The following is a 27,982-nucleotide window of genomic DNA, read 5'->3' on the forward strand; positions in this document are numbered from 1 at the left end:
GGTGACCAGACGCAGGGCACAGGCAGTACTGACCAGCAAACTATTGACATGTGACTGGCCCGTTTTATCCCCTTGCCCCTCTATTTTCCTACTCTTGTTCCTCCCAAAATCACCTGAACGCCTCCCGTGTTGCCTGCCCTTAAGATCCCTTCAGTCCTGGGTGAACTGCTTTTCCCCTGCATCCCACAAAATGCCCCACTGCTGGGCAGGAACCCCCTAGTCCGAAAGGTGATATGCAGAGCTGCCCCCGATGAATCCTCCAGATAGGTTTCCCACCCGGCTGCTGGGGCTGAGGGCTCTGATGGGACGCACAGCCCTGGGAGAGGCCCAGACAAGGTGGCTGTTCCTCCTCGCTTGGATCTGGGTGTCTGCCATTGCACACCCACACGCTCCTCCGGGCTTGTGCAGACAGGGCTTTGATGGACTGATGGCCTTGGGAGTAGCCCGGCAGGGTGTTCTGTGGGCTCCCCCTCCTGCCACTGTCTCTCTGAGCGAGTGTGCAGAGCTCATGTGTGGTGCTGCTAACCCGCGGGCTTGTGTCACAGGGCCTTTCTAGAGGACGATTTCTTCAGCAAACTCCCTGGAGAGGACATCAAAGCTGCAGAGGTGAGCCCAAGTTTTGGGAGAGAGCTGGGGTGTCCTTAGGGCTGGGACTGAGCCAGGCCAGGCTTGTCCCTGGTGTCACCCCATCCAAGTCAGCAGTGGGCTAGTCGGGGATGAACCATGAAGTCTGGTTGAAGCGGTAACCCCTCTCTGGCATCACTGTGGGGTGGGGAAGAGGGGACGGGGGAGTGAGTGGATGGTGGGAGGAGGGTTTCCAGGTGCCCTGGATGAGACAGAGCAAAGCCAGGGGGGCACGTTGTGCTGCAGCCCAGCCTTCCTGGCGGTGCTTCGGATAAAGTGGTGTAGGAAGGACCCTTACCCAAGCAATGGCCTGGGTGTCCCTGATGCTTCTCCCAGAAGCAGCAGGATCTCAGCAAAGGAATCGAGGCACAGGGGGTTTCCAGTGAGGGGGACACCAGGAGGAGTTGGGCATGTATTCTTCCATTCCATAATATGAGGAAAACCAGGGGCCAGAGCGTGGAAGCAAGGGGTGAGGAGTTTCCAAAGTCTGCTTGTCTCTGATCTCTGCCCTCCTTGGCACACAGGGATCCAGTGCCTCCGACGCAGACCTGCAAGCTCTGCTGCAGACCCTGAAGGTAAGTGCAGAGATATCCTTCATCTCAGCCCCACATGCAGCTGCAGCCACGACCTCCAGCACCAGCTTCCAAAGGCAGAAGCAGCGCTGAGGCATTAGCAGTGCTCACCCTGCTCCCGTCCTCAGTCCTGTCGCTTTCCAGGACATGGACGCCATGGAAGCTGATCTCCTGGGAATATCAAAACCCAGTTCTGGGCCAGGGAAGACAAGTGTGAAAGGTCCTGGGAAATGTGACTCCTCAGGAGGAGCAGTAAAAACCGCAGGGAAGCCACTAGCTCCTGAGAAAGGTAAAAAGGAGATTCTGCTCTTCTTTTCATAGAACCCCCTGGTTCCAAACGAGCAGGGGGTATTTTCTTCTGGGATAGGGAACAAAAAGTGGATTTGTTCCCTAAAATCCTTTTCCTGATCCTTTTTGGGGCTGTCCTAGACACAGAGTGTTACTCTGTCCATGTGTTCTCGCTTGGGAGATCCCTGGCCTGGCCTCTTGTCGTGCTGTGGTAACAACACAGGTAGCAGCAGCAGCAACGGCCGCGCTGCTGCCTCCCACCGAACACCATTTGGCCGTTCCCTGGTGCAGGTCAAAGACCAGGGATCTGCCTGATCTGCATGGAAGGAGAGCCAGAGGGGTGGCATTTAAGACATGCCAGTCCCCAAACTGCCCTGCTCTTCCCAAGGCCCTTTTCTCCTCCTCTGCTTGCAAGGAGACCCCTCCAGAGAGATTCCCACCCCGTAAGGCTGCGGGGGGGGGCACTGTGTGTCGCAATATGTGCTTTTAGGGGGCTGCCACCAGAAAAGTCACCTTCAGCTGGGGTGGGAGAGGGGCATCTCTGCAGCACCTTGTCTCTGAGAGCTGTGACGTCTCTTTCTAGGAGAGCCTGTACCTGTGATGGAGAAGAAGCCACTCTCATCCCCTCCTGCTTCCCAACAGTACAAGAAATTTAACTTTGACGGTAGGATGTCACTTCACTTCAGCATGTAGATGCACGAGGCGACCGAGGACCTGGTCTTGCTCTTTGCCTTTATTTTGACTCTTCTGTTAGCCAAAGGCTTGGCTGGTTAATGAGATAGAGAGTCCTTCACCCCTACGATGCCAGTGCAAATCTAATCCTTCAGAGGTGACCGAAGGAAAAAATGACACGTCTGCATTTGAGGTCCTCCCCAGGACAGGCTGGGAGATGATTCCTGGGGGCATTTGCATTTTCACATGTGCTTTGGATTTAGTGACTGTCTGTAACCCCTGGGAGCCCTTGTGTCGGGGGGGGGGGGGGTGGGGGGGGTGGGGGGTGGGGATTCTGTCCAGCTTCCAAATGGGGTTTCCTGGCACAGCTGAGATCTGGTTGTCAAAGCCTGTGCTTTAACCAAGGTCAGCATCTGTGAAAATCACTAATGGGCTTTAGGTGATTTAGGTGGGCTTTCTTCTCCCCTTTTTCTTTGCCTAAACAGTGTTCAAGCGTTAAAGCACCCAAATGTTGAGTTATTTTTTCTAGAAGAAAGAAAACGTGGAAAAACTGAACAGAAATTTAATTCTTGAGTGTTTGAAGTTCAGGGAGACTTAAGGGCATCCCAGGTCCCTGCAGAATGTGCATTCATGGCTTTGGGCAGATCCAGTCTCCTGTCCCCATGTCGATGTGGTGGGGGACAGTGCTTGGCTTAGTGCAGAACTGTTCTAAATAACGTTAGTTTGGTTTGGTTTTACTATTATTATTCTCCTTTCCTGCCCCTATGGGGTAACTCCCAGATCTAGATGATCCTTTGGCAGGACTTTTATCTGATGAGGAGCAGGATGCTCCCAAGAAGCCAGCTCCAACAGGCACTAAAAGCAGCTCTGAGAAAAAACCAGAACAGAGTAAAGAGAAAGGTAAGAGCAGGGTTGCTCAATGCATCCTCTTTGTATTAAACGTATCGGCAGCCTGGATTAGTTTGTGTGAGGTCCAAACTGATTAAATTGAAAGCCACCTAGTCCAATCTCTTATTAAACAGCATGGTCATTTGTAGAGCAACTTGGCGATGGGGTTAATTGTGCTACAACTCAGCGAGTGCTTGATATTTCCAGCGTGCCACAGGTTACGGAACTGACCTTTCCTTTCTGGGAATGGCGGCTCAAATCTTAACTTTGACCTCACCCAGCCTGTTCTGCACGTTGCCAAATGAGAACAAGTTTTCTGGGTCAGGGTTTGGGTGGCTGAGAGCATCGCTGGTCCACGCCAAATCACAGCTGGGGCACCTCTGAGTGGGATCTGGCTGCACTGCAGCTGTGTTACAGGCACTCATCCCTCTTGTTCCTGCAGCAGGGGTGATCATGGGTCTGATAGTCCCCTAAAATCATCTTTCACCCTGATAAATCCACTCTGGGCACAAGTAGCAGCTGGTGGGTTAGGGCAGGGACTAAGGTGTGTTGGTGGAGCAAGGACTTTGGGCAAAGAGGGGCAGGAATGATCTGACTGGAAACTTGCAAAGCTAAAAAAGCTCCTGGTGTCAGCCAGAGCTGGAAACCCCAGTGTTAGTGACACCCAGCAACGTCACAACACCAGGTTGTCACAAAGTTGTTTTTCTCCGTTGCAGATGGGCATTTACGAGACGCGAACTCGGAGTACCTCCACTGGCTGGTGTGAGTACTGCACATCAGAGCTGTGCGCTGCTTGGCTCGGGGAAAAGCCCAGGCGGAGAGGGCAGGAACTCCTCCAACAGAGCTTGGGAAAGAACTGTTTGCTACGGCAACAAACCGTGGCTTTCTCTGGTGCTCCTGCCATTAGCGTCTTTACCCCTGTGTTCTGGATGCAGTAGTTCCAGGCGTTGCTGCTGCTGTTCGGCATTCAAAACGCTGGGCGTGATTTTTCTTCCAGTGAAAGCAGCCTCTACTACCCGTTTGCTTGTCAAACGGGCATAAGTCACGTCGAAGTGCAGCACAGAGTGATTCGCAGTCCTGGGTGAGTCTGCTGGTCCTGATGTGGGGAAGTGAGTGATCCGTAGTGAAGTCAATTTCTTTGTGTTCAGGACGAACATCCCAGGCAACGACATCAAGTCGGGCAAGGAGATCTGTCATTACGTGCCCCCCTTCCCTGCCATGGGAACCGGCTGCCATCGCTTCGTCTTTCTCCTCTTCAAGCAAGACTGCCCCATAGATTTCAGCGAGGATGTTGGGCCCGTTGTCACCGAAATCCGGGAATAAACCTCGTAACACCAATGTAGTGTTCAAAGGCAGGCATTCTTTATTGCAGCGCTGGATGCACGGGGGATAGCTCCACCCAACGTGCATGCCAGGTGATCACCAACACACAGGTTATGTGGGATCAAAACATACATAGTCATCATCTTTCTCAGAAAAGGCAGTCCTATGATAATCATGTCTTAGAATCCATTTCCATATTCTCCTCCCTGTCACGCATGCTCAGTGATTTGAGTCGGTGGTCCTCAAGGGTCTCTGGTGGTCGTCAGTGGTCTCGCACCCGTGTCCGCTGGGTGACCCTCTTTGTGTGGGCATGCGCAGTACCCTTGCTGTGGGTGCACCTGTCCCTTACAACTTACTTCATAAGATTAATATTCCCGGGCCTATTGTCCGGTTGGGTAGGGACTGTACAAGGAACGTAGCAGCATTGTACATTGCCATGGTCAGTTAGATATTACCTTGATTACAAACCCCTTTCCCACGATTATAGGCTTTAAAATAGTTCTAGGCCTTAAGCAGCTTTCTAGTTAATATAAGTTTTCTTATAGCTAAGCTTCTATATTTTTACAATTCCCTCCTTTTGTTTTCATTGCATCCCTGCAATTATTTATATCTCCAAGCTCCTTGTAATTTTGCTACTATACTAGAAAAACAGGTTATGCAACATTGAAAAATCACTATTATACATATGTACCTGAATTTCAGGTGTTATCCCTTGATACCAATAAGCATGATTTCATAATTGCATAAGAGAATTTTGCAAATACAATAAATATTGAGTTACCTCCTTCATCTCCATCCAAAAGGCTTGTTTTTGCTGGAATAGAAGTTCCAGGTACTGCTAAAATTCTCCCAAATAAAACTTCTGCTGGAGATACACCTACTGGTTGCCTTGGTGTATTTCTAATGTCCCAAAGTACTAAATTTAATGCTTCTGGCCACTTCAAGCCAGTTTGTTCACAAGTCTTAACTAATTTGTCTTTGATCGTCCTATTCATCCTTTCTACTTGTCCTGACGATTGTGGATGATAAGGTGTGTGCAATTGCATCTTGGTATTTAATGAATGATAAATTTGCACTAAAATTGCGGCAGAGAAATGTGCTCCCCTGTCCGAGTCAATTATTTCAGGAACTCCGTACCTAGGTATTATCTCTTTTCACAGAGCTTTAACCACCGCTTTTGAGTCATTCTTTCGAGTTGGCAAAGCCTCCACCCAGCCCGAAAGCTGATCAATGATCACAAGTAAATAAGCGTATCCCATAGCCCTAGGCATCTCCGCGTAGTCAATTTGTAGTTTTTGAAAAGGATATGTTGCTGGAGGTCGCTTTCCTGCTGGTGCCTTGATTTTCAGAGAGGCATACTGTTTGCACAGTCGACACCCTTCACAAACTCTCTTAATAGCAGCATAAATCCCTGGTGCTGCCCACAGTCTCTGTACTCTCAAAGCTATATTCTCAGGTCCACCATGGGTTTTCTCATGGTGCCATCGCGCAATTGGTATTAAATACCTTTTTGGGAGTAACGGTTTACCCCCTAGAGTCCATTGTCCATTCTGCTGTTCGGCTCCCAGCTTCTCCCAGAGCTGGCTGTCTTCCTCGGAAAGTTCCTCAAACAGCTTTTGCGTGTCTGGCAATTCCCGGTCGAGCTCTCCTTGATGGGTCAGTGTCATTGCAAAGATGACTTGTCGGGCTGCCGCTTTTGCAGCCTGGACCGCGAGCGCATTCCCTTTTGCCAATTGATTCTCTTGGTTGGTGTGTGCTTTAATATATATTACTGCTAGTTCAGATGGTAATTGGATCGCCTCCAAAAGTTCTTGAATCTGCTGTCCATGGGCGATCGTTTCACCTGCTGACGTGAGAAACCCCCTTTCTCTCCACAGCATACCTGTAGCATGACACACTCCAAACGCGTACTTAGAGTCAGTATACAAATTAACCCGTATTCCGATCGCATATTGTGCAGCTTTCGTGAGGGCGACGATCTCTGCGCCTTGAGCACCTAAAGTGGGAGGCAAAGGTCCTGCTAACAATACCTTCCTTTCCGTGGTAACAGCAAACCCAGTACATTTCCATCCTTCTTCATAATAGGAGGAACCGTCGGTAAACAAGTTCATATCTGGGTTATCCAAAGGTTGATCTCGTAGGTCGTCTCGTGGTTTGCTCGTCACTTTGATCACCTGTTCACAATCATGTTCATCCTTTTCTCCATCCGTGGGCAGTGGCATTAAGGTGGCAGGATTCAAAGTGTTACATCTTTCCAATCTGAAATTGTCAGCAAGCAACAGTATTAGTTCATATTTATGGGCTCTTTGTGGAGAAAGTGCTTTCTCGGCATATTGTTTCAATCATATTTCAACGTCACGTGGCACACAGACTACTAGGGGATGTCCCAAGACTATGTTCCGGCTTTTTTCTACTAACTCAGCAGCGGTAGCCACAGCTCTTATGCAAAACGGAGTTCCTCTTGCTACTGAATCTAATGTGCAAGAATAATAGGTGATAGGGCTTTCATGTGGCCCTAAAGTTTGAACTAAAACTCCATTTGCTGTTCCTTTGTTTTCTGTGCAATAAAGTTTAAAGGGATTAGAATAGTCTGGAAGCCCCAAAGCTGGAGCTTGCATTAATGCTTCCTTTAATGCACAAAAAGCTTTTTCTTGTTCAGGACCCCAAGCTAGTGGTTCCACTTGCTCATTTTTTGTTGCCTCATTAAGAGGTTTCGCTATTTCACTCTATCCAGGAATCCATGGCCTACAATAACCTACTTGTCCTAAAAATCCCCTGAATTGTTTCTTTGTTACTGGTCTGGGAATTTCTTGTAGAGCTCTTACCCGTTCTGGATCTACTTCTCTCCTCCCTGGTTTAAGAATAAACCCCAGATACTTTACCTGGTGTTGACAGAGTTGCACTTTGGATAGAGATGCACGGTGACCCTTTTTTGCAAGGTGGATGCACAAATATTCACTATCCCGCACACAATCTTCAGCCATATGGCTTGCTAGTAACAAATCATCAACATATTGAATCAAAACAGAACCCCCAGGAAATTTTAAGTCTCTTAGATCGTTTCTGAGAATTTGAGAAAAGATGGTTGGTGAACTAGTAAACCCTTGTGGCAAGCGTGTCCAAGTCAACTGTTTCCCTTGCCAAGTGAAGGCAAAAATGAATTGACTTTCTTCAGCAATAGTGTGTTGGTTTTGCGTGGCAAGGTTTTGGTAGCGGGGGGGCTACAGGGGTGGCTTCTGTGAGAAGCTGCTAGAAGCTATCCCTGTGTCTGATAGAGCCAATGCCAGCCGGCTCCAAGACGGACCCGCCGCTGGCCAAGGCCAAGCCAATCAGCGCCTCTGTGATAACATATTTAAGAAAGACAAAAACAGTTAGAGAGCGCTTTTGCAGCCAGAGAGAGGAGTGAGAAGATGTAAGAACATCTGCAGACACCAAGGTCAGTGAAGAAGGAGGGGGAGGAGGTGCTCCAGGCGCCGGAGCAAGATCCCCCTGCAGCCCGTGGTGAAGACCATGGTGAAGCAGGCTGTTCCCCTGCAGCCCATGGAGGGAGGATGAGGGGGTGTAGAGATTCCACCTGCAGCCCGTGGAGGACCCCACGCCGGAGCAGGTGGAGACACCTGAAGGAGGCTGTGACCCCGTGGGAAGCCCGCGCTGGAGCAAGCTCCTGGCAGGACCTGTGGAGCCGTGGAGAAAGGAGCCCACGCCAGGGCAGGTTTGCTGACAGGACTTGTGACCCCGTGGGGGACCCACGCTGGAGCAGTTTGCTCCTGAAGGTCTGCACCCCGTGGAGGAGACTCACGTTGGAGAAGGCCGTGAAGGACTGTCTCCCGTGAGAGGGACTCCATGCTGGAGCAGGGGAATGATGAGAGGAGTCCTCCCCCTGAGGATGAAGAAGCGGCAGAAACACCGCATGATGAACTGACCGTAACCCCCACTCCCCGTCCCCCTGTGCCGCTGGGGGGGGCGGAGGTTGAAGCCGGGAGTGAAGTTGAGCCCGGGAAGATGGGAGGGGTGGGGGGAGGTGTTTTTAAGATTTGGTTTTATTTCTCATTCCTTTACTCTGTTTTGCTTAGTAATAAATAAGATGAATTCCCTCTCTAAGTTCGGTCTGTTTTGCTCATGATGATAATTAGAGAATGATCTCTCCCTGTCCTTATCTCGACCCGTAAGTTTTTTTCATTGTACCTTTTCTCCCCTGTCTAATGAAAGAGGGGAGTGATAGAGCGGCTCTGGTGGGCACCTGGCCCTCAGCCAGGGTCAACCCACCACAGTCTTTTTTGGCGCCCAACGTGGGGCTCGAGAAAATCGAGATAAGGATAGTAATTGGAAGAGGTAACGGGCAAAACATTGACTGAACGTAACTTGAGAGTGATATAGTGGTGAAGGGAGTAGAGGTAGATTTTGTGTGTAGATTGTCCACTCCTGTTTGGTGTTGTGATAGTGTTGTTTTGATGTTGGTGTGTGGAATTCTTTTTTCTTTTCCTTTGTTGATGTGATTAGTGTTTGTGAAGTTTTGTGTTGAATGTATATTTTAATGGTAATTCTTAAATATGTGATTCACAGAGGCGAGGGGTGGAATGTGTTGGTTTTGCGTGGCAAGGTTTTGGTAGCGGGGGGGCTACAGGGGTGGCTTCTGTGAGAAGCTGCTAGAAGCTATCCCTGTGTCTGATAGAGCCAATGCCAGCCGGCTCCAAGACGGACCCGCCGCTGGCCAAGGCCAAGCCAATCAGCGCCTCTGTGATAACATATTTAAGAAAGACAAAAACAGTTAGAGAGCGCTTTTGCAGCCAGAGAGAGGAGTGAGAAGATGTAAGAACATCTGCAGACACCAAGGTCAGTGAAGAAGGAGGGGGAGGAGGTGCTCCAGGCGCCGGAGCAAGATTCCCCCTGCAGCCCGTGGTGAAGACCATGGTGAAGCAGGCTGTTCCCCTGCAGCCCATGGAGGGAGGATGAGGGGGTGTAGAGATTCCACCTGCAGCCCTGTGGAGGACCCCACGCCGGAGCAGGTGGAGACACCTGAAGGAGGCTGTGACCCCGTGGGAAGCCCGCGCTGGAGCAAGCTCCTGGCAGGACCTGTGGAGCCGTGGAGAGAAGGAGCCCACGCCAGAGGCAGGTTTGCTGACAGGACTTGTGACCCCGTGGGGGACCCACGCTGGAGCAGTTTGCTCCTGACGGTCTGCACCCCGTGGAGGAGACTCACGTTGGAGAAGGCCGTGAAGGACTGTCTCCCGTGAGAGGGACTCCATGCTGGAGCAGGGGAATGATGAGAGGAGTCCTCCCCCTGAGGATGAAGAAGCGGCAGAAACACCGCATGATGAACTGACCGTAACCCCCACTCCCCGTCCCCCTGAATAGGTATCCTGAAAAATGCTCCTGTGAAATCCAAAATGATCAAATATTGTGCCCATACAGGTATTTGGGTAAGAATTAAATCTGGGTCAGGGACAACAGGGTGTGGGGAAATGACATGCTCATTTACTGCACGGAGATCTTGAACAAATCTATATTCTGGATCCCCATCTTTAATCGATGTTTACTTACTGGCAAGATTGGAGTATTCTATGGACTTTGACATTCCTTGAGTATTCCTTTTTCTAAGAAAACTACAATCTGCTTTTGAATACTTGGGATAGCCTCATCTGCAATCGGGTACTGTTTAATTGATGGAGCTGACCCTCCTTTTGTTTTAATTATTACCGGTTCTGCAGATAACAATAATCCTATATCATCACCAGAGCTGCTCCATAGTTCCCGGGGAACTGCTTCAAGTCCTTTTGGAATTTTAAAAGCTGATTCTTCTTCTTGTGGAATTTGCACAATTTCTGATCCCATGATTATTAACTTGATTCCCGCCGGAGCAAGGAGTATTTGAGTACCAAATTCCTGCAAAAGATCACGTCCTAGCAAAGACACAGGTGAATTTGGAGATATCACAAATCTTCCCCATACCATTTTCTCTGCAATGATAATTGGAAGTGGGGTTGAAAGAGATTTTATTTCTTGTCCAACAACCCCTCTTCTAAGTACCTTCTCTTTAGAAAGCAATGTTTGTGGGAGTGCGTAATTCAAAAGGGACAAAGTTGCTCCTGTGTCTACTAAAAATTCAACAAAAAGTCCGTTTACCTTTGCAGTAATTTGTCCATACTCATTTACCTTCACTCCTTCATTCGACATTTTCGCAGTCCTTCGGTAAGCATGGAATTCAGCTCATTAATTTTCTATTGTGAGTGAGGGCGCGGTGGATACGGTGGATTTGATCCTCGTCCAGCACTTACTGGGAGGAGTGGGCACTCCCGCTGGATATGTCCTATATTCCCACAATAAAAACACTCTAAAGTATTAGGATTAGATTGGTTAAGAGAAGAAAGAAAGGGAGCCCTTCCCCCACGTCCCCTTCCTCTTGGCGTTCCCCTTGAAATTCCTCTGCCCCTTCCTCTTGATTGATAATTCTGTGTAATTGCTGCAGCCAACAAACTAATTTCTCTCTCTTTTTCCTGTCGCTCTCGTTTTCTTTCCTGTTTATTTCTCTCGTTCTCTCTCTTTTGTTTTTCTTCATCTCTACCATCAAAAACAAATGCAGCAATACTCAGGATTTTAGTCAGGGTTTCCCCTTGCCACCCAGGCATGTGCTTTTTAAAATACTTATTTATATCAGAAGACTGCTCCACAAATACACTACTAGCCAATGGTTCTTGAAAATTTTCTCTAGTCATTCCCCCATATTTCAACAAGGTAGTTTTCAATCTTATCCAATAATCGCTGGGGTGTTCATCAGGGTTTTGGTCTGCATTCAAGGACCTTTGTCCAATTTGTAACTCTTTCGCCACATTGCCGTATGGCCTCCAATAACTGTCCGATGGCTGCCCGATAAGCTTGCATTCCATCGGTTGTGGCTAAATTCCAGTTAGGGTCCTCAGTGGGCCAGGGATTTAATCCTTGACCCCTCTGAGCAATTTCTCGGTCCTTTTGAAAAATTTTATCTCGCTCATCCATCTGGAATAGTTCTCTTAACAAAGTTTTCATGTCACTCCAATTAGGTGTCTAATCAGTGACTATTCCAGATAGCATTTGCGCACATTTTTCTGCACCATCTCTTAATCTTGGCATTTTGCTTTGCCACATAATCAAATCACCTTGTTTCCAAGGTTCGTGGCGCATCACAGCAGTCACTGCAGGAACTTCAGGAGGAGCTCCTGGTCCTGCTCTGGGATTTGGGATGTAATCCAGTTTCATGGGAAACATCCCTGCTTGGGGAAGGTCAGTTTCCTCGGCCTCAGGGGCAGAGGGAAGTGGGCTTACCCGTGGTTTAGATGGCTTATATCTTTGACAAGACCAATCATACCAAATATACCAATAATCAATATTTTGACTTGCAGTATCTTCTAAAATAGTCCTTAAAAACTTTAACTTATGGGGCTTAAAAGTTCCCTTGGGAGGCCAAATATCCATAGGTCCTCCCCCTCGAGTTCGAGTTAGGAATGGCCATTCCTCCTGACACAACACAATCAGTCTTTTCTTTTGCAAAGTCTGTGCCCCATAAACCTTATTCCAATTTCCCAAAACCTCAGCAAGGGGCGTCCCCCTTTCAACGCTGGGTGTATTTCCCATTTCTTACTTCTTTTCCTCTTACCAAATCTTTTAGCAAGTTTAAACACAAGAGTACTCCCAGTATCGTCTGGAAAGACCCGTGTCCAAGTCTCTTAGGTGAACTCACCTATTTTTGCCGGCAACGAGTGTTGGTCACGGGTTTGTCCAGAGAATTAACTGATGCTTCTTCCTCTTGCGTCCTAGGGTCCCATCTGGGGTGCCATCTGTTAAAGAAAAATTCTACCAGACGTGAGTTACCCTAGGTATGCTTTATTGCAGCGCTGGATGCACGGGGGAAATAGCTCCACCAAACGTGCATGCCAGGTGATCGCCAACATACAGGTTCCATAGAATCAAAATATACATATTCATTATTTTTCCGAGAAAAGGCAGTCCTATGATAATCATTTCTTGGAATCCATTTCCCTATTCTCCTCCCCATCACGCATGCTCAGTGATTTGAGTTGGTGGTCCTCAGGGGTCTCTGGTGGTCGTCAGTGGTCTCGCACCCGTGTCCGCTGGGTGACCCTCTTCTTGCAGGCATGCGCAGTATCCTCGCTGTGGATACACCTGTCCCTTACAACTTACTTCATAAGATTAATATTCCCGGGCCTATTGTCCGGTTGGGTAGGGACTGTACAAGGAACGTAGCAGCATTGTACATTGCCATGGTCAGTTAGCTATTACCTTGATTACAAACCCCTTTCCCACGATTATAGGCTTTAAAATAGTTCTAGGCCTTAAGCAGCTTTCTAGTTAATATAAATTTTCTTATAGCTAAGCTTCTATATTTTTACAGTAGGAGAGCAGTTCCTTTTAATCTGCAGGGTTCAGGGCTGCTTTGAGTTTGTGTGTCACCTGTGTGGCAGCTGTCCCTGCCTCTGCTGCTCACAACCGCAGGAAGAATAAAACTGGCGGAGAGCAGAGCTGTCTGTGGCACATTGCTCAGTGTTCCGGCTCTCATTTCCACAAGTGTTGAGCCTCTTCCCCTCAAGTGGGAGTGGTTTCAGTGTCAGGTAATGACATTTGTAAGAGACACTGTTCTCCTGGAAGGGTGCTGACATGAGGGCTCTGTGACCATAGTTTCCAGTCTTACTTGAATGGTGTACTCTTAAAAATGCTGCCTTTTGGTGAAGGCTTGAAGGAGCCCATGTTCCCACGTGGACTGGCAGCACGCATGGTTAAAGCCACTGGTCGATGGGTCCGCAGGTTATAAAATCTCAAAGGCAGACATTTCCCTCGGGCTTTTCTGGAAGTAACAACTCGAGTACAAGCAAACGGGGCAGGAGCAGGACTGGCTTTATCCTGTAGCCCAACCTTTTTTTTTGGGGGGGGGAGTTGTTTTTTTTTAACCTGAACTTGATGTGTTCCCAATTAGTGACTTCCAGCAGTGCCAGCGCACTTTGCTGCAGAGCCTGCTGTGCTGAGGTTTGCTAAAATCTCGCCCCTTTGGAGCAGCAGTCTCTAATTCATTTCCTAACCTGTCCCAGATGCAGAGGGCACCTCCAGGCAGGCTCTGCCACACTGCAGTGCCAGGTGGGGCAGTTCAGAGCTTCTCCTGGGGGGGCCGGGCCCAGCCTGTGTTTTCTTCTGCAAAACTGGACGGGGTGATGGCTGTGCTGAACTCTTTGGGGCTGTACCCCCCAGTGCCCGGCCTCTGGCTGGCACCTGGGGCTCGAACTGGTTTCTGGCCGTCTGGAAAGGAGAACTGCGCTTACTCTTGATCAATGAAACACACAGAGCTTGAAATCCCCGTGGGGCTGATTATTTGCTAGGTCCAGTCTTAGTCCCAGACTTGGTCAACGGTTTTATGTCTAAAGGGTTATGTGTGTAGCCACTTATCAGAGTCAACGTTTGCCTGTCAGAGCCCCACTAAGGACTTTCACTTGAAAACAGTTTCGCAAAGTTGAAAAGAAAAATAGGTAATTTATTGAAGCGACAGATATAAAAGTTCGGAATTGCCGTTGATAAATGCACTAACTGCAACGATTTTGAGCTCAAGTTAATAGTTCAGCGCTTTGTTAATGATATTTTTCCCGGGGTAACATCCGACCATAATCGGAGGCGCAAAGTCTTACCAAAGAGAGCGTCCCTGCTTGGGGAGGAGAGAGGTCCAGGCCCGTCGACCCGTCCGGATAGTTGGAGTTCTCGTCCTCAGAAAAGAGGATTCTAAATGCCAATTTATACTTTTTGGCGAGGTGGGACTAAGGTCAGGTATTGTGTGTCGATTGGCCCTTAACAAGGCTTGTTGTGCAGTTGATTGGGGCTGGGGGTTGTGCCAAAGGCAGCCTGCAGCCTCCGAAGGTGCGTCCTGGGGGTAGCCAAAGCCCCGTTCCCCCGGGTATCCTGGGCCGCTCGGCGCCTCCCGAGGCCCCCCCCGTGGGGAAACGGGACAATCCTGCTGCTGCTCTCAGCCCTTCCTGCTGGGACGGGGGGGGACGAGGTGTTCGGGGGGTCGTCGCAGCCGTCGGGCTCCTCGCACCGCCCGAGCTCCCCCTGCAAGCTCCGGGGGGTGGTAGCGGGGCCGCCGGGGCCCGTCTGCGGGCGGCTGCTGGGGGCTGCGGTTCCCGGCCCTCCCCCGAGCCCGGCGGGGACTACATTTCCCATCGCCCCGCGAGGGGAGGGGAGGGGAGGGAAGGGAAGGGAAGGGAAGGGAAGGGAAGGGAAGGGAAGGGAAGGGAAGGGAAGGGAAGGGAAGGAAGGGAAGGGCCGGGCCGGGCCTTCCCGGGCCGGGCGAGCCGGGGCCTGCGGCCTCCCCGGGGCGGGTGCCCGGTGTGCTGCGGGCAGGGGGATGCTGCGGCGCTCCAGGTAACGGGATGCCGCCAGTACCGGGACCGGGAGTGCTGCGGGCAGGGGGTGCGGGCTGCTGCGGGGTTCAGGACGCGGCGGGTGCTGGCCGGGGATGCTGGCGGTTAGGAGGGCCCCGGGTGCCATGGCAACGGGATGCAGGGAGGTGGAGCGTTGGGTGCCTAGCTGGTCGGGAACCTGCGGACTCCCTTCATCCTGCGTGCACCCCGAGAGGCGTGTGCACCCCTCGCTTCCAGGGGTCCCAGAAAGGGGCAAGAGCAGCCTTGTTTCACAGACAAGAGCCAGAGCGCCCTGGCAAGGCTGTGTGACAAGGAAGAGCCCTGCCTCTCGGAGAAACCCATCTGCCTCTGTGTCCCCAACAGGGAGAAGCTCCGGCCAGCCCGCTCCAAGCTGGACGAGTTGTTGGGACGAGGCTCCGTGGCCAAAATCCTGGAGCAGCCAGGCATGGGAGAGCGCAGGGAGTTCAAACTGGAGAAGAAGTACCAAAACCAGCCAGGTGAGCTGGGAAGGTCTGCAGCAGTGACCGCATTTGCTTGGGAGAGCGAGATGGATTTCTAATGCCCTTGCAGGGGAAATAATAGGCGCTCTGTAGTGGTGAGCAGGGTTGCTAACGGGCTCAGTCAGCCCAGGGGGGAAGGTGGCTAATGCAAAAGGGGTTTACTCTGCCCACGAGGCAGCCTGGGAGCCATAACTCAGTTGCCTTCAGACGTGGTTTGATTCCCAACAAAGACACGTTTCCCAGCCACGCTGAGGAGGCACGTTGCTCGTGGGTTTCCAGGGAAGATGTTTCCAGCTGGGATTTCCCAGAGGCAGCAATCCCAGTGGGAATTGTAGCGGAGGAGGAGGAGGAGGAGGAGGAGGAGGGCTGGTGTCTTTGCAGCCGGCTGCCCCTCTGGGTGCTGACTCAAGGCCGCTTGTCTGAACAGAAAAGGAAGAGGGTTGGGACGAGGACAATTTTGTCTTTGGAGCATACCAGCCCACGGTGGCCTCCACACCCGAGGGCCGGCTGAGGAGAAGGCAGTCTGTGAGGTATGGTGCTCTGTGGTGTCTGTTGCTCCAGCCACGCTGCCCCTGCGGTGGAGCTGGCAGGGTCCCTGGGGTCCTCTTGCGGGCAGGTATGCGAGTGCCTCTCCTTGCAGCAGGTTTTCAGCCGAGAACAGCAGCGAGCCGAAACCAGAGCCACGCTCCAAACCTCCTCCAGCCAGCAGGAGCCCCGTGCGGACCAGCAAGGCTGCCAGTGACTGGCTGGGTTTGAAAGATGAGGATTTGATAGATTCGGAGCCACTGTCTCCAGCAAAGGCCAGTCCTGCAGGGAGCTACCCCAGCCGTGCCGCAGCTGGGCAGCCTGGCCCCGTCAGCCAGGTCCCGGCCGTGGAGGAGGCAGCAGCTAAACCCAGCCCGGTGGACGAGGAGAACTGGCTGAGCGCTGCCTTGTCTCGCAAGAAAGCCCAAGCGCAGGCGAAGGCCCAGGAGAGAAGTGCCAAGCCCCCTGAGGCCGCAGGTGAAGGGCTGGATCCCTGCTCTCCCGTCAGGTAAAGGCATGGTTTGATGGTCGCGACGTTCCCATCTGCTCCATGTGTAGCTCCAGCAAGACCTCTCAGAAACACTCAACTCGGATTTAAGGAATCCATTTTAAGCACTCTCTTGTTTCAGGTTGGGGCAATAACACGGGGCTTTCTCCCGCTGATCCAGCCCGCAGTTCCATGACACCTCTGGGCTCTCCTTCCAGTTGTGGCCAACGTTGCACACACTGCCCCGGGTCCCACGGAGCTGTCCTGGATCAGCACACCCCGCGGGCTCCCTGTGCTCCTCCTTCCTGCCTTCATTCCCCTTCGCTCCTCCTCGTTCCAAGCAAACCACCCCCTCCAGTTTGGGTTTACACGGACACAAGTTCAGACTTGTGCCATTTGAATGGGACTCGGAAGCGCATTGCAGCCCAACAGCCGCGTCTCGTGGGCAGGGTGTGTTAGCTGGGGCTGCCGCTGCCCGGGGCAAGCGGGTAGATGCAGCAGGGAGGAACGCCGGTGGTGGAGGTTTTGGGGTGGCCTTGCTCCCCCGGCAGCCAAAAGGCTGAATCCTGCTGCAGTTAAGGGGGACACAGGCTTTCACCTGCCAGGCAGGAACTGGTGTTGGGGGACAGGATCTTGTCTTTTATCGCCGCCTCAGCTCTTCCACATAGGATGTTTTTTTGCTTGCAGCCAGCCAGCCACCTCCACAGGAGCACCGCAGCAGGCAGCTGCCCTGCAGGACAAGGCAGCGAGCACAGATGGCACCAGGTAAGGCCTCCTTTGCCTTTCAGTAATCCTCCACGGGTGAGATTTCCTCCAGAAAGCAGCTCCGTGGGTGAGGTTGGGGAATGGGGAGAGCTGGTAGCCAGCAGTGATCACTTTGGTCTGGGACCTCTGTAACTGGGAGGGAAGGCAGCTCTGAAGGATGGTCAGGCTTTTGCCTATTTGATCACGGTGGAACAGCCAAGCTTTAAACTTAAGGAAATGGCAAGCATGATAATGTCTGTGTCTCTCCCTGAGCTGTGACACTGCTGTGCATCACTTGTGTCCCTGTGCCCACGCAGGCAGCCAGTCCCCTGGCTCAGCACCACGAAACGAGCCTCAGCTCACCCGTCGGAGGCTGCGAAGGGGGATCCCTCCAGAGACGCCAGCACCCTGGGTGCGTTCTGTGTGGTTGTACAGTTTGGGCAGCAGTATGCAGAGGGGGTCCCCTTGCCCTTAAAAAAAAACCAAAAAAAAAAAAGGGGGCAGGAGCCACAGCATCACCCTGGGCTATGTAAATGCTGCCCAGGCTTTGACCGCCCATAGCCGGAGCGAGCTGCCAAGCTGCAGGATCCCACCGTCCCCATTTTGTGGTGGGGACATTGTGCTGGGGCACGCTGAGCTCCACAGTGCTGCCTTTGGGGTATCAGAGGGCTGCAAGGGACTTGCCCTCTCTCTGAGCAATGAGTGGGTGTAAGTTCTTGCTGTCCCTTCTCTCTCCCCCTTCCCTCCTGCTGCCCCCACATTCGTCCCACTAGTGCTGTGCGCTGGAAGACCCCCTCCTGCCCTGGGCTGAGGCTTTGCACCAGTTCAGAGGCCGTTGAAAGTGGCTTAGGGGACCCAGCCTCCTCCCTAGGGAATAGAGAGAGAGGGGGAGCTGGGCTTTGCCCCCAGACTTACTCTGCAGAGCAGAATCCCACCGTGATGGGTGGGGTGGGGTGGGCTAGGGGCGTGGGTACGGACAAATCCATCTGACCCCTCCGTCCCCATCAGCAGCTGCTGGAGCAGAGCAGGACCCTTCTTGCTCTGCCCAGGAGACCCAGGCCCTCATCCTTCTGGGAGGGGATGGTTCCCATTGCCATGTCTGAATCATGGACTTGTTCAATTTTCAGTCCCCGTAGCCTTGTTCCCAGGAGAGCAGGAGACACAGGGCCTTGCCCCGCTTGCTCCGGTAGGTCTGCTGGTCCCGTGTCCCCAGGAGATGCAGGGTTGTGGTGGTGATCACAAGCTCTCCAACTTGCTGGCATCCAACTCTGTCTGTGCTCCCTTGGCAATAGGAAGGATGTGCCCTGCTTTGCATCTCTAGGAGCAAATAGAAGCAAAGTGTTTGCAGAGCCCCAAGATGCCCCAAGTTGTATTTATCAGGCCAAAGCACGGGTGCTGTGGATGCTTTGTAAACCATGTGCGTTTACAGCCCAGCTCCTGACTGGTCTTTGAAGCCTCCATTTCTTACCTAGCTGGGCCTCCTCGCCCTGCCCTCGTGGCGGGACACCCACTGTCTCCCAGAGGAGTCGTCATCTTATTCGTAGAATCCTAGAGTCATAGAATGGTTTGGGTTGGAAGGGACCTTAAAGATCATCTAGTTCCAACCCGCCTGCTGCGGGCAGGGACACCCTCCACTAGACCACATTGCCCAAAGCCTCGTCCAGCCTGGTCTTAAACACTTCCAGGGATGGGGCATCCACAACCTCTCTGGGCAACCTGTGCCAGTGCCTCACCACTCTAACAGTAAAGAATTTCTTTCTAACATCTAATCTAAATCGACCCTCCGTCAGCTTAAACCCCTTAGCCCTTGTCCTGTCACGACACTCCCTGATAAACAGTCCCTCACCATCTTTCCTGTAGGCCCCTTCAGGTACTGGTCAGCCGCAATTAGATCTCCCCAGAGCCGCCTTTTCTCCAGGCTGAACAATCCCAAATCTCTCAGCCTGAGAGTCTGTCCCCAGGGAAGGAAGAGCCCAGCGTGCTCGTGTCTGGGGTAGGGGCTGCTGAGTGTCGCCTGGGGAGAGGGGACCCTGGCCAGCAAGGCGGTTGGGCTGGAGAAGGGTAGAAGAGGGACTGCAGCAGGGTGGGGATGGATCGCTGTTCCCAGGCTCGGAGATGTTCTCCCCAGGGCTTTACCTCCCTGAGAGCGTCCCTGTGTCTCCGCAGGTTACCACACCCAGGGCGCATCTCCAGGCTGCCCCACAGCTGCAGGTGAGGCACACGCCTGCCTTTGGGGGCTGATGGCCACACCACAAAGCCACTGATCCTGAAGGGCCTCGATCTTTTCTCTCCATCCCCATAGGCAGAGTCCCCAGCCCTGGGCCTGCTGCACGAGAGGAGGCTGGGGGCTCCCACGGCCCAGCTCTACGAGGATGCAACGGGCTGTCGGGCAGCGCTGCTTGGTGCCCAGGCCCGTGTAGCAGAGCTGGAGAGCCAGGTGAGCCCCATCGCCTGCTGGATGGGGGACCATGGGTGACCCAGGGGGAGGAGAAGGGGCCATGTCTGCTCCACATAGTATCAGGGCGACAAGGAGGGAGGAGAAACCTCCCTGTCCAGAGATGCCCGCAGCCACGAAGTGTTGCTGTGGGAGCTCTATCCTTGGGGCGGCACAAGGACCTTCTCCCTGGGTGCCCAGCAGGTCCGGAGGCTGGAGCTGGAGCGGACGCAGCACAAACTGTTGCTGGAGAGTCTCCAGCAGCGGCACCAGGAGGACCTGGATCTCCTCGAGAGTGCCCACAGGTAGCAGGCTCTCGCCTGCGCTCCCCTCCTGTGTCACATCCTTGCCTACAGCCCTGCCCATCGCCCCTGGGGTGGGATAAGTGAGGCACTTCCCAAATCGATCCCTGGGGCGGGCAGGCACAGAGCCCTGTGGATGTGGACCTGGTAGGGGCAGAGAGGAGCCCCAGGGGTGAGCCAGGGTGGGGGTCTGGTGTCACCAACACTGTCCCAGGGGTGACAAGGAGGAGGGAGCAGTCCCATTGGCAGCACCTCCCCAGTCAGGGCACCGCACTGGGCAGTAGTGTTCAGGGCTCAGACTGTGGAGAGCAAAGCACCTTGTGCCTCAGTTTCCCCCCCCACACAGCGACACCGATCAGCTCCTAAATCCCCGTGTGCGCTTTGCGTGGAGAGTGCCGGGTATTGCCATGAAAGCAACACTTCTTCCTTGCCCTGACCTCTCCGGGCAGGAGCCGAGTGAAGGTGGTGGAGGAGACCTATGGGCAGCGGGAGGAGAGGCTGCGGCGGGAGAAGGAGCAGCTGGCAGCTCAGCTGCTGTCGCAGAGCCGGGATGCCGAGCAGGCGCGGACAGAGCTGATGGAGCAACACCAGCAGCGACTGGCCATGCTGGAGCAGCAGAGCGCGCTGGAGCTGGAGCGGCTGCGAGAGCTGCAAAGGTGAGAGTGGCACGAGCAGCACACACGTGGGGCTAGTTCCTCTTCTTTGGCAAAAGAACCAGGGAACGGGCACGCAGTGACAGGAGAAGTCGGATTGCAGAAGCACCAGGTTGTGGGCAGCTTGGTGGCATTTGGAATGGGGGTTTGCTTTGTAGGTGGGCACAGGAATTTCTGGCTAGAGACATCATTTCCGAGTGAATGCATTGTATTTTGAACGCTGATGAATTCAGTGTTTTCTCTCCCCCAAATCCCTTTTATTCAGGTCAGTGAGTCACTGATGTCCACAGTAGTTTGGGTCAATGAGAAATTGGGTTTTGGTAGAGAAGCTGGTAACCCCCAGATGTGGTCCATCCCAAACGTGGATGCCTGTCAGTGGGCTGCCCTGTGACAGACCACCACACCAGCTCAGCTCCTGGGACCTGGATCTCAGCCCCGTGACTGAGCCTCTTCCGCGGTGCCCGTTAGGGGAGCAGCAGTTTGCAAGGGCCCGTGTCGGACTCCTTCCTCTGCATCCCGCAGGGTGTCTGTCCAGGAGATGCGCAAAGACCATGAAGAGCAGCTCCAGCGGCTGAAGCGGCTCAAAGACCAGGAGATCGATGCGGTGACCAGCGCCGCTTCGCACACCAGGTACCAATGGCTGGCGGCATATTCCCGCTTTGGTCTCTGGCCGTGGTGTTCCCTGTCCAACAGGGAACCAGCCTTGGACCATGGCAACAGCGGCCATTCCCTCTGCCACCCACTGCCTCCAGGGATGCTGAGCTGTTTAATATCTGTCAGTACTCCCCTAAGCATCTTCCTGCTGCTCTGCTATGAGCCAGAGAGGTTTGGGGCAGGGCTGCACAGCCTTTCGCCCCCCGCCCCCCACCATCCTCCTCTCCATCGCGGTGAGATGAAGTGTCCCCCGCAGGGGTGACCCTCCACTCGTTCCTCTCCGCAGATCTCTGAATGGTGTCATTGAGCAGATGGAGAAGTTCTCCAGCAACCTGCACGACCTCTCACACAAGGTGGAGGCCATGCACCACACCACCTCTCAGGAGTTGGCCATGGGGGCACGGCAGCGGGACAAGCAGCTCAAGGGTACATCTGCTATTCCGCTGTGTCGAAATGTCTGCAGGGTCCCCACCAGGGCTGGGGAGACCCAGAAAACAGGGAGAAGGTTGGGCTTTGAGTCAGCCAGAGGCTGGGAGCCTAGGCTGGCAGAGCCCTGCCTGCCTTGGTCACTGGACATCTCAGGGTCTCCCTCTGACAAGTTGAAGTCCTGGGGGTGTGTAGAAAGTGATGAGCACAAATGCACGCAGCTTTTCCATGACTATGGTGTGGACAGAGGGGGTTTCCCACCTCATGCTGCTCATGGCCCTGCTGCCATCTCTCCCCAGTGCTCCAGGACAGGCTGTCACAGCAGCAGAGGGACATGGAGGAGGAGCGGAGCAGACTCCAGGAGGTGATTGCCAAAATGGAGGCCAGGCTGGGTGAGCAGGCTCGGCTGCTGGAGCAGGTGAGCCCGTGCTGTGTCCTCTGCCCAGGTCAGCCCTCCCATCTGGGTATGGGGCATACGTCCTGCCCACTGGAGGTCCCTGGCCTGGAGCCTGTGGATGATGTCTGTCTCTCTAGGAGCGATGGAGGGCGACAGCAGAACAAGCCAAAGCGGAATCGCTGCAGCACTTGTTGGAGGAGCAGTGGCGAATCATGACCCAGCAGCTCTCCATGGAGCGAGCAGAGCTGGAGAGGGCGAAGGTGAGGTGGGGCAGACGTCTCCAGGTGTCTTTCACACGTCCTGTGAGTCTGACCGGGGCTGCACTGCAGCATGTGGTGGAGGGAAGAGCTGGCTGTTGGGCTGCAGCATCCTTCCTCTGCCTCCTCAATCCTGCACCCGGTCGCACAGGGAATCACAATCAGACCAGCCCTCTGGCACACGGATGCAAGAGGCTGCTGTGTGCCTGCATGATGCATGCTGGTTCCCGAGGAGTGTGGGGCCAGAGTTCTCCATGCAGGGTTCACTCCAGGCGCCATGGGCTTGAACCAACCTCTAGACGTTGTGTGGGGTTTAGTGGCAGAGATGGGTTAAAGGAGAAAAATCCTGTGTCGAATGGCACTTAGTGCTTTCTCCCTCCCTCTCTTGCAATGCTCTCCAGAGTGCTTTGCTGGAGGAGCAGAAGTCAGTGATGCAGAAGTGCTCGGAGGAGCGACGGAAGCTGGCGGCCGAGTGGGCTGAATTTCACGCCCGGCAGCAGTTGAGCAAGGAGCGGATGGAGCGTGACATGGACCGAGCTTTGCAGACGGACTCCCAGAGAGAGGGCACCATCGTGAGCCGGGCCAAGGTACCACAGCGGAGCCCCTTCCTGTGGCCTCCAGCACCGCCTGGCAGGCTCATGGATGGGTCCTGCCCACAGGGGAGATGTTCAGCGCTGCCTTCAGGTGTTTAAGACAGGGCCATCCCTCAAGGTGGTAAGAATCAGGCTGTTCAGGAGCAGCCTCCCTCAGCCTGTTTTAGGTATTGACTGAAGCATCAGTCACCTCTGTCTCTCCCCTTTGCCTGTGAGGAGTTTGGGCAGCCAGACCAGGCGCAGCCGCCTCTGTTTTAAGTCTGGGGAGAGGAAACCCCTGTGGTGGGTTAAGCAAAACGGCCCCATGCCATGAGAATGTGTCCAGAGGCAGTTCTGTTCCCCCGGGGCTGTCCAGAGGGGCTATGTGGCGCAAACACCGCAACAGAGCTGCATTTTTAAGGGCTACTAGAGTGGAAAAGAACCATTCAGCCTGGATATTTCCATTGCTGACATACTGCCATGCCTTGAGCATGTTTCAGGGTGTGCAACACGGTGAGGGGCTCCATCCTTTCCAGGGAAGGCAAGTGTGTGTGTGTGTGTGTGTGTGTGTGTGTACAACCCCAGTTCTGCCAGGCCCTGGTCCCCAAGGGCGCGTGGATGAGGGCACTGCTTGGGTATCTGGTGGAGGTGTTCTGCACCCCAGACTGGCACACACGAGGAGCTAGATGGGGCAGATCTCTCCCATCCCTTGAGAAGACATGAGAGAGTGTCCAGGCCAGGCCAGGTAATGCACTGGTTTCCCCCGCGCCTGTCCTAGGAGCAGGCAGAGTTGGAGATCCGGGGCCGCGAGCTGAAAGCCAAGGAGGAGCAGCTGGCGAGGGACAGGGAGCTGCTGGAGGAGGCCTGGCAGGAGCTGAGGCTGGAGAAGGAGAAGGTGAACGGGGCCGCGCTGCGCGTCCGGCAGCGAGAGGAGGAGATGAACAGTATGACCAAGGTAAGCAGAGCATCTGCACTGCGGTTCACAGCTGTACGTGGGCTGGCAGCAAAGCCGAGGTTCCCCAAAGTCATGGATCCTAATCCTGTCCTGGGAGGGGAATAGAATAGGGGATGCATAAAGGAGCCCTGCCCCAGGACACCGAGGCTCCCTGTCCTTAGCTGCTCTGCCTTGCAGCTCTCATCCCAGAAGTATGAGGAAGGGGAGCAAGGCCTGCGGGAGGCATGCAGGATGGAGTCTGAGCACCAGACCAGGCTGCAGGTCATGCAGCAGCACTTGGAGCAGCTGAAGCAGCAGGAACAACGTCTGCAGCAGGCAAATACCCCCTCACATTCCCTTCTCGGCCTGGGGCTGCCGTGTCGAGGGTCTGAACCTTTGCAAATGGCTTCTCTCTCCCGGGGACGGGGCAGGAGCGGCTGAGCAGGGCTCACCAGAGGAAACAGCTCGAACAGCTACGAGAAGAGCTGCCCAACAACCCTGTGATGCTGCTGACTGCAGACCAGGCCCTCAGTGCCCCTGTGAGAGGCCTCTCCAGCACGCTGTGTAAGGCTTCCTGCATGCTGCTGATGCGAAGGGACACGCTGGGGACAGCTGCACTTGTATTGCACTTCTCAGGAGGCTTGGGATGTTCCTGGGGGCTGTTTTAGTTCCTCTGTATATAAACCTCTGATGTGAGTTGGTCTCCTCGTCCTCCAAAGGAGTTCAGTGGAGCTGTCTGAGCCAGGGCAGGGCCAGGAGGGGATGGAAGGGAGAGGCAGGTGGGTTAAAGGCCGTTTGCACTGGGAGGTTGGGGAGGACCTTGCTGCAGGGACATGCAGGCAGCAAAAAAAGGGATGCTCTCTTGTCTCCATCTGCAGTTCCTCTAAGGGCGGCAGCACCACACAGTCGGGCTTCTGTTCCAGGCTTTCCGCCTCCTGTCAGGGTGCTCCCTCGGCACAGCCCGGGGTGTAGCAGGGAAACCTTGGCCATGGCTGGCCCTGCCGAGCTCCACGCCAAAGTGCTGCTGCTGCTGCTGAAGCACAGGGCCCAGGAGGTGAGGTGGAGGGAGACCGGGGCTGGAAGGGGCTTTGAACCCGCTGGGTGGGAGCAGGGCTGGGTGAAGCCTGATTTGAGTGTCGACAGTGTTGCCCCTCTCCTCACCCCATCCCTGGGAGAAGCCAGCTCTGCTCGACTCTGGGTTCGTGATGTCCCCAGCCTCTCCCGTCAGCCCCTGCTTCCCTGCTGGGTCCTTCCCCAGGCCAGGATGCTCTGTGAGGCTTTCTCTGTGGGTCTCGCTCCGAGCGTGAGGTTATGGGCTCTGAAGGGGAGCCCATACACCCCAGGGGGGACCACAGGTGGGTACCTGCCCACTGCTTACTACACGAAGGAGCGTTTGGGATACTTCCTTCACTCATGAGCAACACCCTGGACTGCGACCCCGTTTCTGTGGCACCGTCCAGTATCCACCCCATCCATCCCTCTCTTCTCAGGACCACGATTTCTTGGAGGATGAGCAGTTCTTCCTGGAGAGCCTGAAGAAAGCGTCCTACAACACTTCATCACTGTCAGCCTGAGTAGGTGGCATCCCCAGACGCTACCCAAGGGACGGCTGTGTCCGTCCTCGCAGGAGGCTGCTGTGCCCTCCACGTGAGGGAGGAAAACAAGCAATCAATAATCCCAGTTCTCCGCTGAAGAACTCTCGTTCTCTTTAAAACCAATCTCGGAGTGTTCAGAGTGTGAAATCCACCCCCATGGGCTGTGGAAAGCCCTCCCCACGGGTTGTCTGGCCTCCATCCCTTGGGGCAAGTGCCCCTGGCCACCTGGGCTCTCTCGGCCTCCTTTCTTGCTCTCTGTGTAAAACGGGAACTCTCTCCACTTCCAGCTGCGCTCTGCAAGCGGGCAGCCCCGCTAGGGCCGATGCCCAACGAAGATACTGACGTCAGCAACTTGGAAGCGCTGGAAAAATACCGCAGTTTCACTCGCTACTTCAAGCTGGCGGAAAAGGAGAGCAGGAAGCAGAGGTGGTAGAATCAAGTCTCCGATGTCTTGAGGTTTGTGTCTCTTTCACTCACTCTTTAACACTTTTGCAGGGCTCTTGGTTTGGGTATGTTGGGTATTTGCGTTTTTTACATACGTGATTTTTTCACCCCTCTCTGAAGAGCCAAAGACAGACATCAGCTTACTGCGTGATAAGCTGCCACGGGCAGAGGAAATCAAGGAAAGAAAAAAGATGCTGAGAGAGAACCGCCAGAATGCCGAGATGGAAAGAGCAGCACGGCTCCGGACTGGTCCGTGCCCCACCACCTCCTCTCCCTGCCCTGGCCGCTCTGGGTCCCCAGCCACCTCCTGCAGCGTTTCTCTCTCTCTCTGCAGTGCTGATCCCCCTTGGTGAAGTCAGAGCTGAGTGGGAGAAGACCAGCGGCCCATTCCACAAGCAGCGTGTGGCGGAGCACTGCGGGATATTTCGTGACTTGTTCAAGGGGGCCACGTTCACCCCCTGGGTTACCTTGAGGGTGGAGTACAGCCAAGAGGATGAAGACCTCGTGCCGGTCTACGATGGGAACATGGTGACTCCATCAGAGGTGCGTGAGGGGAGCTGGGAACACCCTTGACCCCATTGGAAGCCTGGGTGTTTCTGTCAGATGCTTCCAATGGGCATTGACCGTTCTGGGGGGTTTCTTGAGCAGGGTGTTTCCTCTGTGATGAACAAAATAGGTTTCTTGGACGTGATAAAGACAGAGCTTTGCAACAGGATCATTATCTGCTAGCAGGCTGATGTTTGTTAACGCTCTGGGGGCTCTCCAGGTGGAGCTGGATTACTTGGTGGCGTGGCCGTGCCCATGTTCTTTGCCTTGGAAATCATGACCTGTTGTTTGAGTGATTTACGTTCTCTTTGTGTTGCTCATTTAGGCTTCCAGTCCCCCTGCAGTGTCATATGAGGCAGATGAAGGCTCTCTCTGGACTTTGTGGCTGACAAATCCAGGTGAGTAGCAGGTTCTTTAAAAAGACCACGTTTAAACGGGGTTGTTTCACTCTGCTTTTGGTTAACTCCTGTTTCTTTTGGCTGCACAGGCAGAGATGATGGGATATCTTCTAAGTAGGGATGTATTATGCATGCAGGAAAGATTGTAGCCTCACCAAATCTCGAGTAGTTGAGAGATGGGACAGTGATGCAACAGGACCTATGTCAGAGTGTAGTGGAAGCAATTCCCTGATGCCCATCTTTTGCTTACCCCCAAACTCCTCTCTCCCTCAGCAGTCCGCCTGGGAGGTCGGTTAGCTGACACTTCACTCTGGGAAACCAGGACACAGTGAAGCGGCTGACCAAGAAGTCCTTTTAATCTCAGAATTGCATCTGTAGAGTTCTTTGTTCCTTGTTTTAAGCTCAGCCCTAGAAGAATGAGTTACTTTTCTGCTAGGAAAGGACTGTTGGGAGGTCTTGAGCTGCCCCCTCCGTTCCAAGCGGGTCTGGGCCTTCTCACTTTGGGGTTGATGCCAACACCAGGTTGTCACAAAGTTGTTTTTCTCCGTTGCAGATGGGCATTTACGAGACGCGAACTCGGAGTACCTCCACTGGCTGGTGTGAGTACTGCACATCAGAGCTGTGCGCTGCTTGGCTCGGGGAAAAGCCCAGGCGGAGAGGGCAGGAACTCCTCCAACAGAGCTTGGGAAAGAACTGTTTGCTACGGCAACAAACCGTGGCTTTCTCTGGTGCTCCTGCCATTAGCGTCTTTACCCCTGTGTTCTGGATGCAGTAGTTCCAGGCGTTGCTGCTGCTGTTCGGCATTCAAAACGCTGGGCGTGATTTTTCTTCCAGTGAAAGCAGCCTCTACTACCCGTTTGCTTGTCAAACGGGCATAAGTCACGTCGAAGTGCAGCACAGAGTGATTCGCAGTCCTGGGTGAGTCTGCTGGTCCTGATGTGGGGAAGTGAGTGATCCGTAGTGAAGTCAATTTCTTTGTGTTCAGGACGAACATCCCAGGCAACGACATCAAGTCGGGCAAGGAGATCTGTCATTACGTGCCCCCCTTCCCTGCCATGGGAACCGGCTGCCATCGCTTCGTCTTTCTCCTCTTCAAGCAAGACTGCCCCATAGATTTCAGCGAGGATGTTGGGCCCGTTGTCACCGAAATCCGGGAATAAACCTCGTAACACCAATGTAGTGTTCAAAGGCAGGCATTCTTTATTGCAGCGCTGGATGCACGGGGGATAGCTCCACCCAACGTGCATGCCAGGTGATCACCAACACACAGGTTATGTGGGATCAAAACATACATAGTCATCATCTTTCTCAGAAAAGGCAGTCCTATGATAATCATGTCTTAGAATCCATTTC

The 27,982-nt window shown here is 53.7% G+C and overlaps 2 protein-coding genes and 1 long non-coding RNA gene across 3 annotated transcripts; all 3 read left to right on the forward strand.

The window, feature by feature from the left end:
• Positions 1 to 537: 537 nt before the first annotated feature.
• LOC142599795 (fas-binding factor 1 homolog) lies at positions 538 to 22,991 on the forward strand (the record flags this gene model as incomplete). The annotated part of the gene is made up of 21 exons (XM_075741554.1): positions 538 to 606; positions 1,149 to 1,199; positions 1,341 to 1,485; positions 2,068 to 2,148; positions 2,937 to 3,056; positions 15,037 to 15,258; positions 15,689 to 15,791; positions 15,902 to 16,294; positions 16,961 to 17,038; positions 17,335 to 17,429; positions 18,145 to 18,203; positions 19,184 to 19,228; positions 19,320 to 19,454; positions 19,656 to 19,756; positions 20,203 to 20,409; positions 20,929 to 21,036; positions 21,347 to 21,486; positions 21,786 to 21,904; positions 22,021 to 22,143; positions 22,542 to 22,727; positions 22,950 to 22,991. Coding segments are annotated over 21 exons (2,622 nt in total), but the record flags the coding sequence as incomplete, so codon positions are not given.
• Positions 22,992 to 23,879: 888 nt separating this feature from the next.
• LOC142599788 (uncharacterized) lies at positions 23,880 to 24,647 on the forward strand. Its single transcript, XR_012833252.1, has 3 exons — positions 23,880 to 23,982; positions 24,078 to 24,210; positions 24,525 to 24,647. It is a non-coding gene; the product is annotated as an uncharacterized LOC142599788 (long non-coding RNA).
• A 916-nt stretch (positions 24,648 to 25,563) lies between these two features.
• LOC142599796 (large ribosomal subunit protein mL38-like) lies at positions 25,564 to 27,789 on the forward strand. The gene is made up of 6 exons (XM_075741555.1): positions 25,564 to 25,673; positions 25,771 to 25,934; positions 26,020 to 26,228; positions 26,557 to 26,629; positions 27,183 to 27,228; positions 27,615 to 27,789. The coding sequence occupies exons 1-6, from the start codon at positions 25,564 to 25,566 to the stop codon at positions 27,787 to 27,789; spliced, it is 777 nt and encodes a 258-aa protein (XP_075597670.1).
• The last annotated feature ends 193 nt before the right edge of the window (positions 27,790 to 27,982 follow it).

Source organism: Balearica regulorum, unplaced genomic scaffold (genome assembly GCF_011004875.1).
Source record: "Balearica regulorum gibbericeps isolate bBalReg1 unplaced genomic scaffold, bBalReg1.pri scaffold_34_arrow_ctg1, whole genome shotgun sequence".
In the NCBI taxonomy this organism is placed as follows: domain Eukaryota; kingdom Metazoa; phylum Chordata; class Aves; order Gruiformes; family Gruidae; genus Balearica; species Balearica regulorum.

Bases quoted from the DNA above. Each gene is read 5' to 3' on its own strand.
- LOC142599796 (XM_075741555.1), top strand. From the start codon at position 25,564: ATGCCCAACGAAGATACTGACGTCAGCAACTTGGAAGCGCTGGAAAAA. The intron at 26,229-26,556 runs GTGCGTGAGGGG...TTGCTCATTTAG, and splicing joins ACATGGTGACTCCATCAGAG to GCTTCCAGTCCCCCTGCAGT. The intron at 26,630-27,182 runs GTGAGTAGCAGG...TCTCCGTTGCAG, and splicing joins TTTGTGGCTGACAAATCCAG to ATGGGCATTTACGAGACGCG.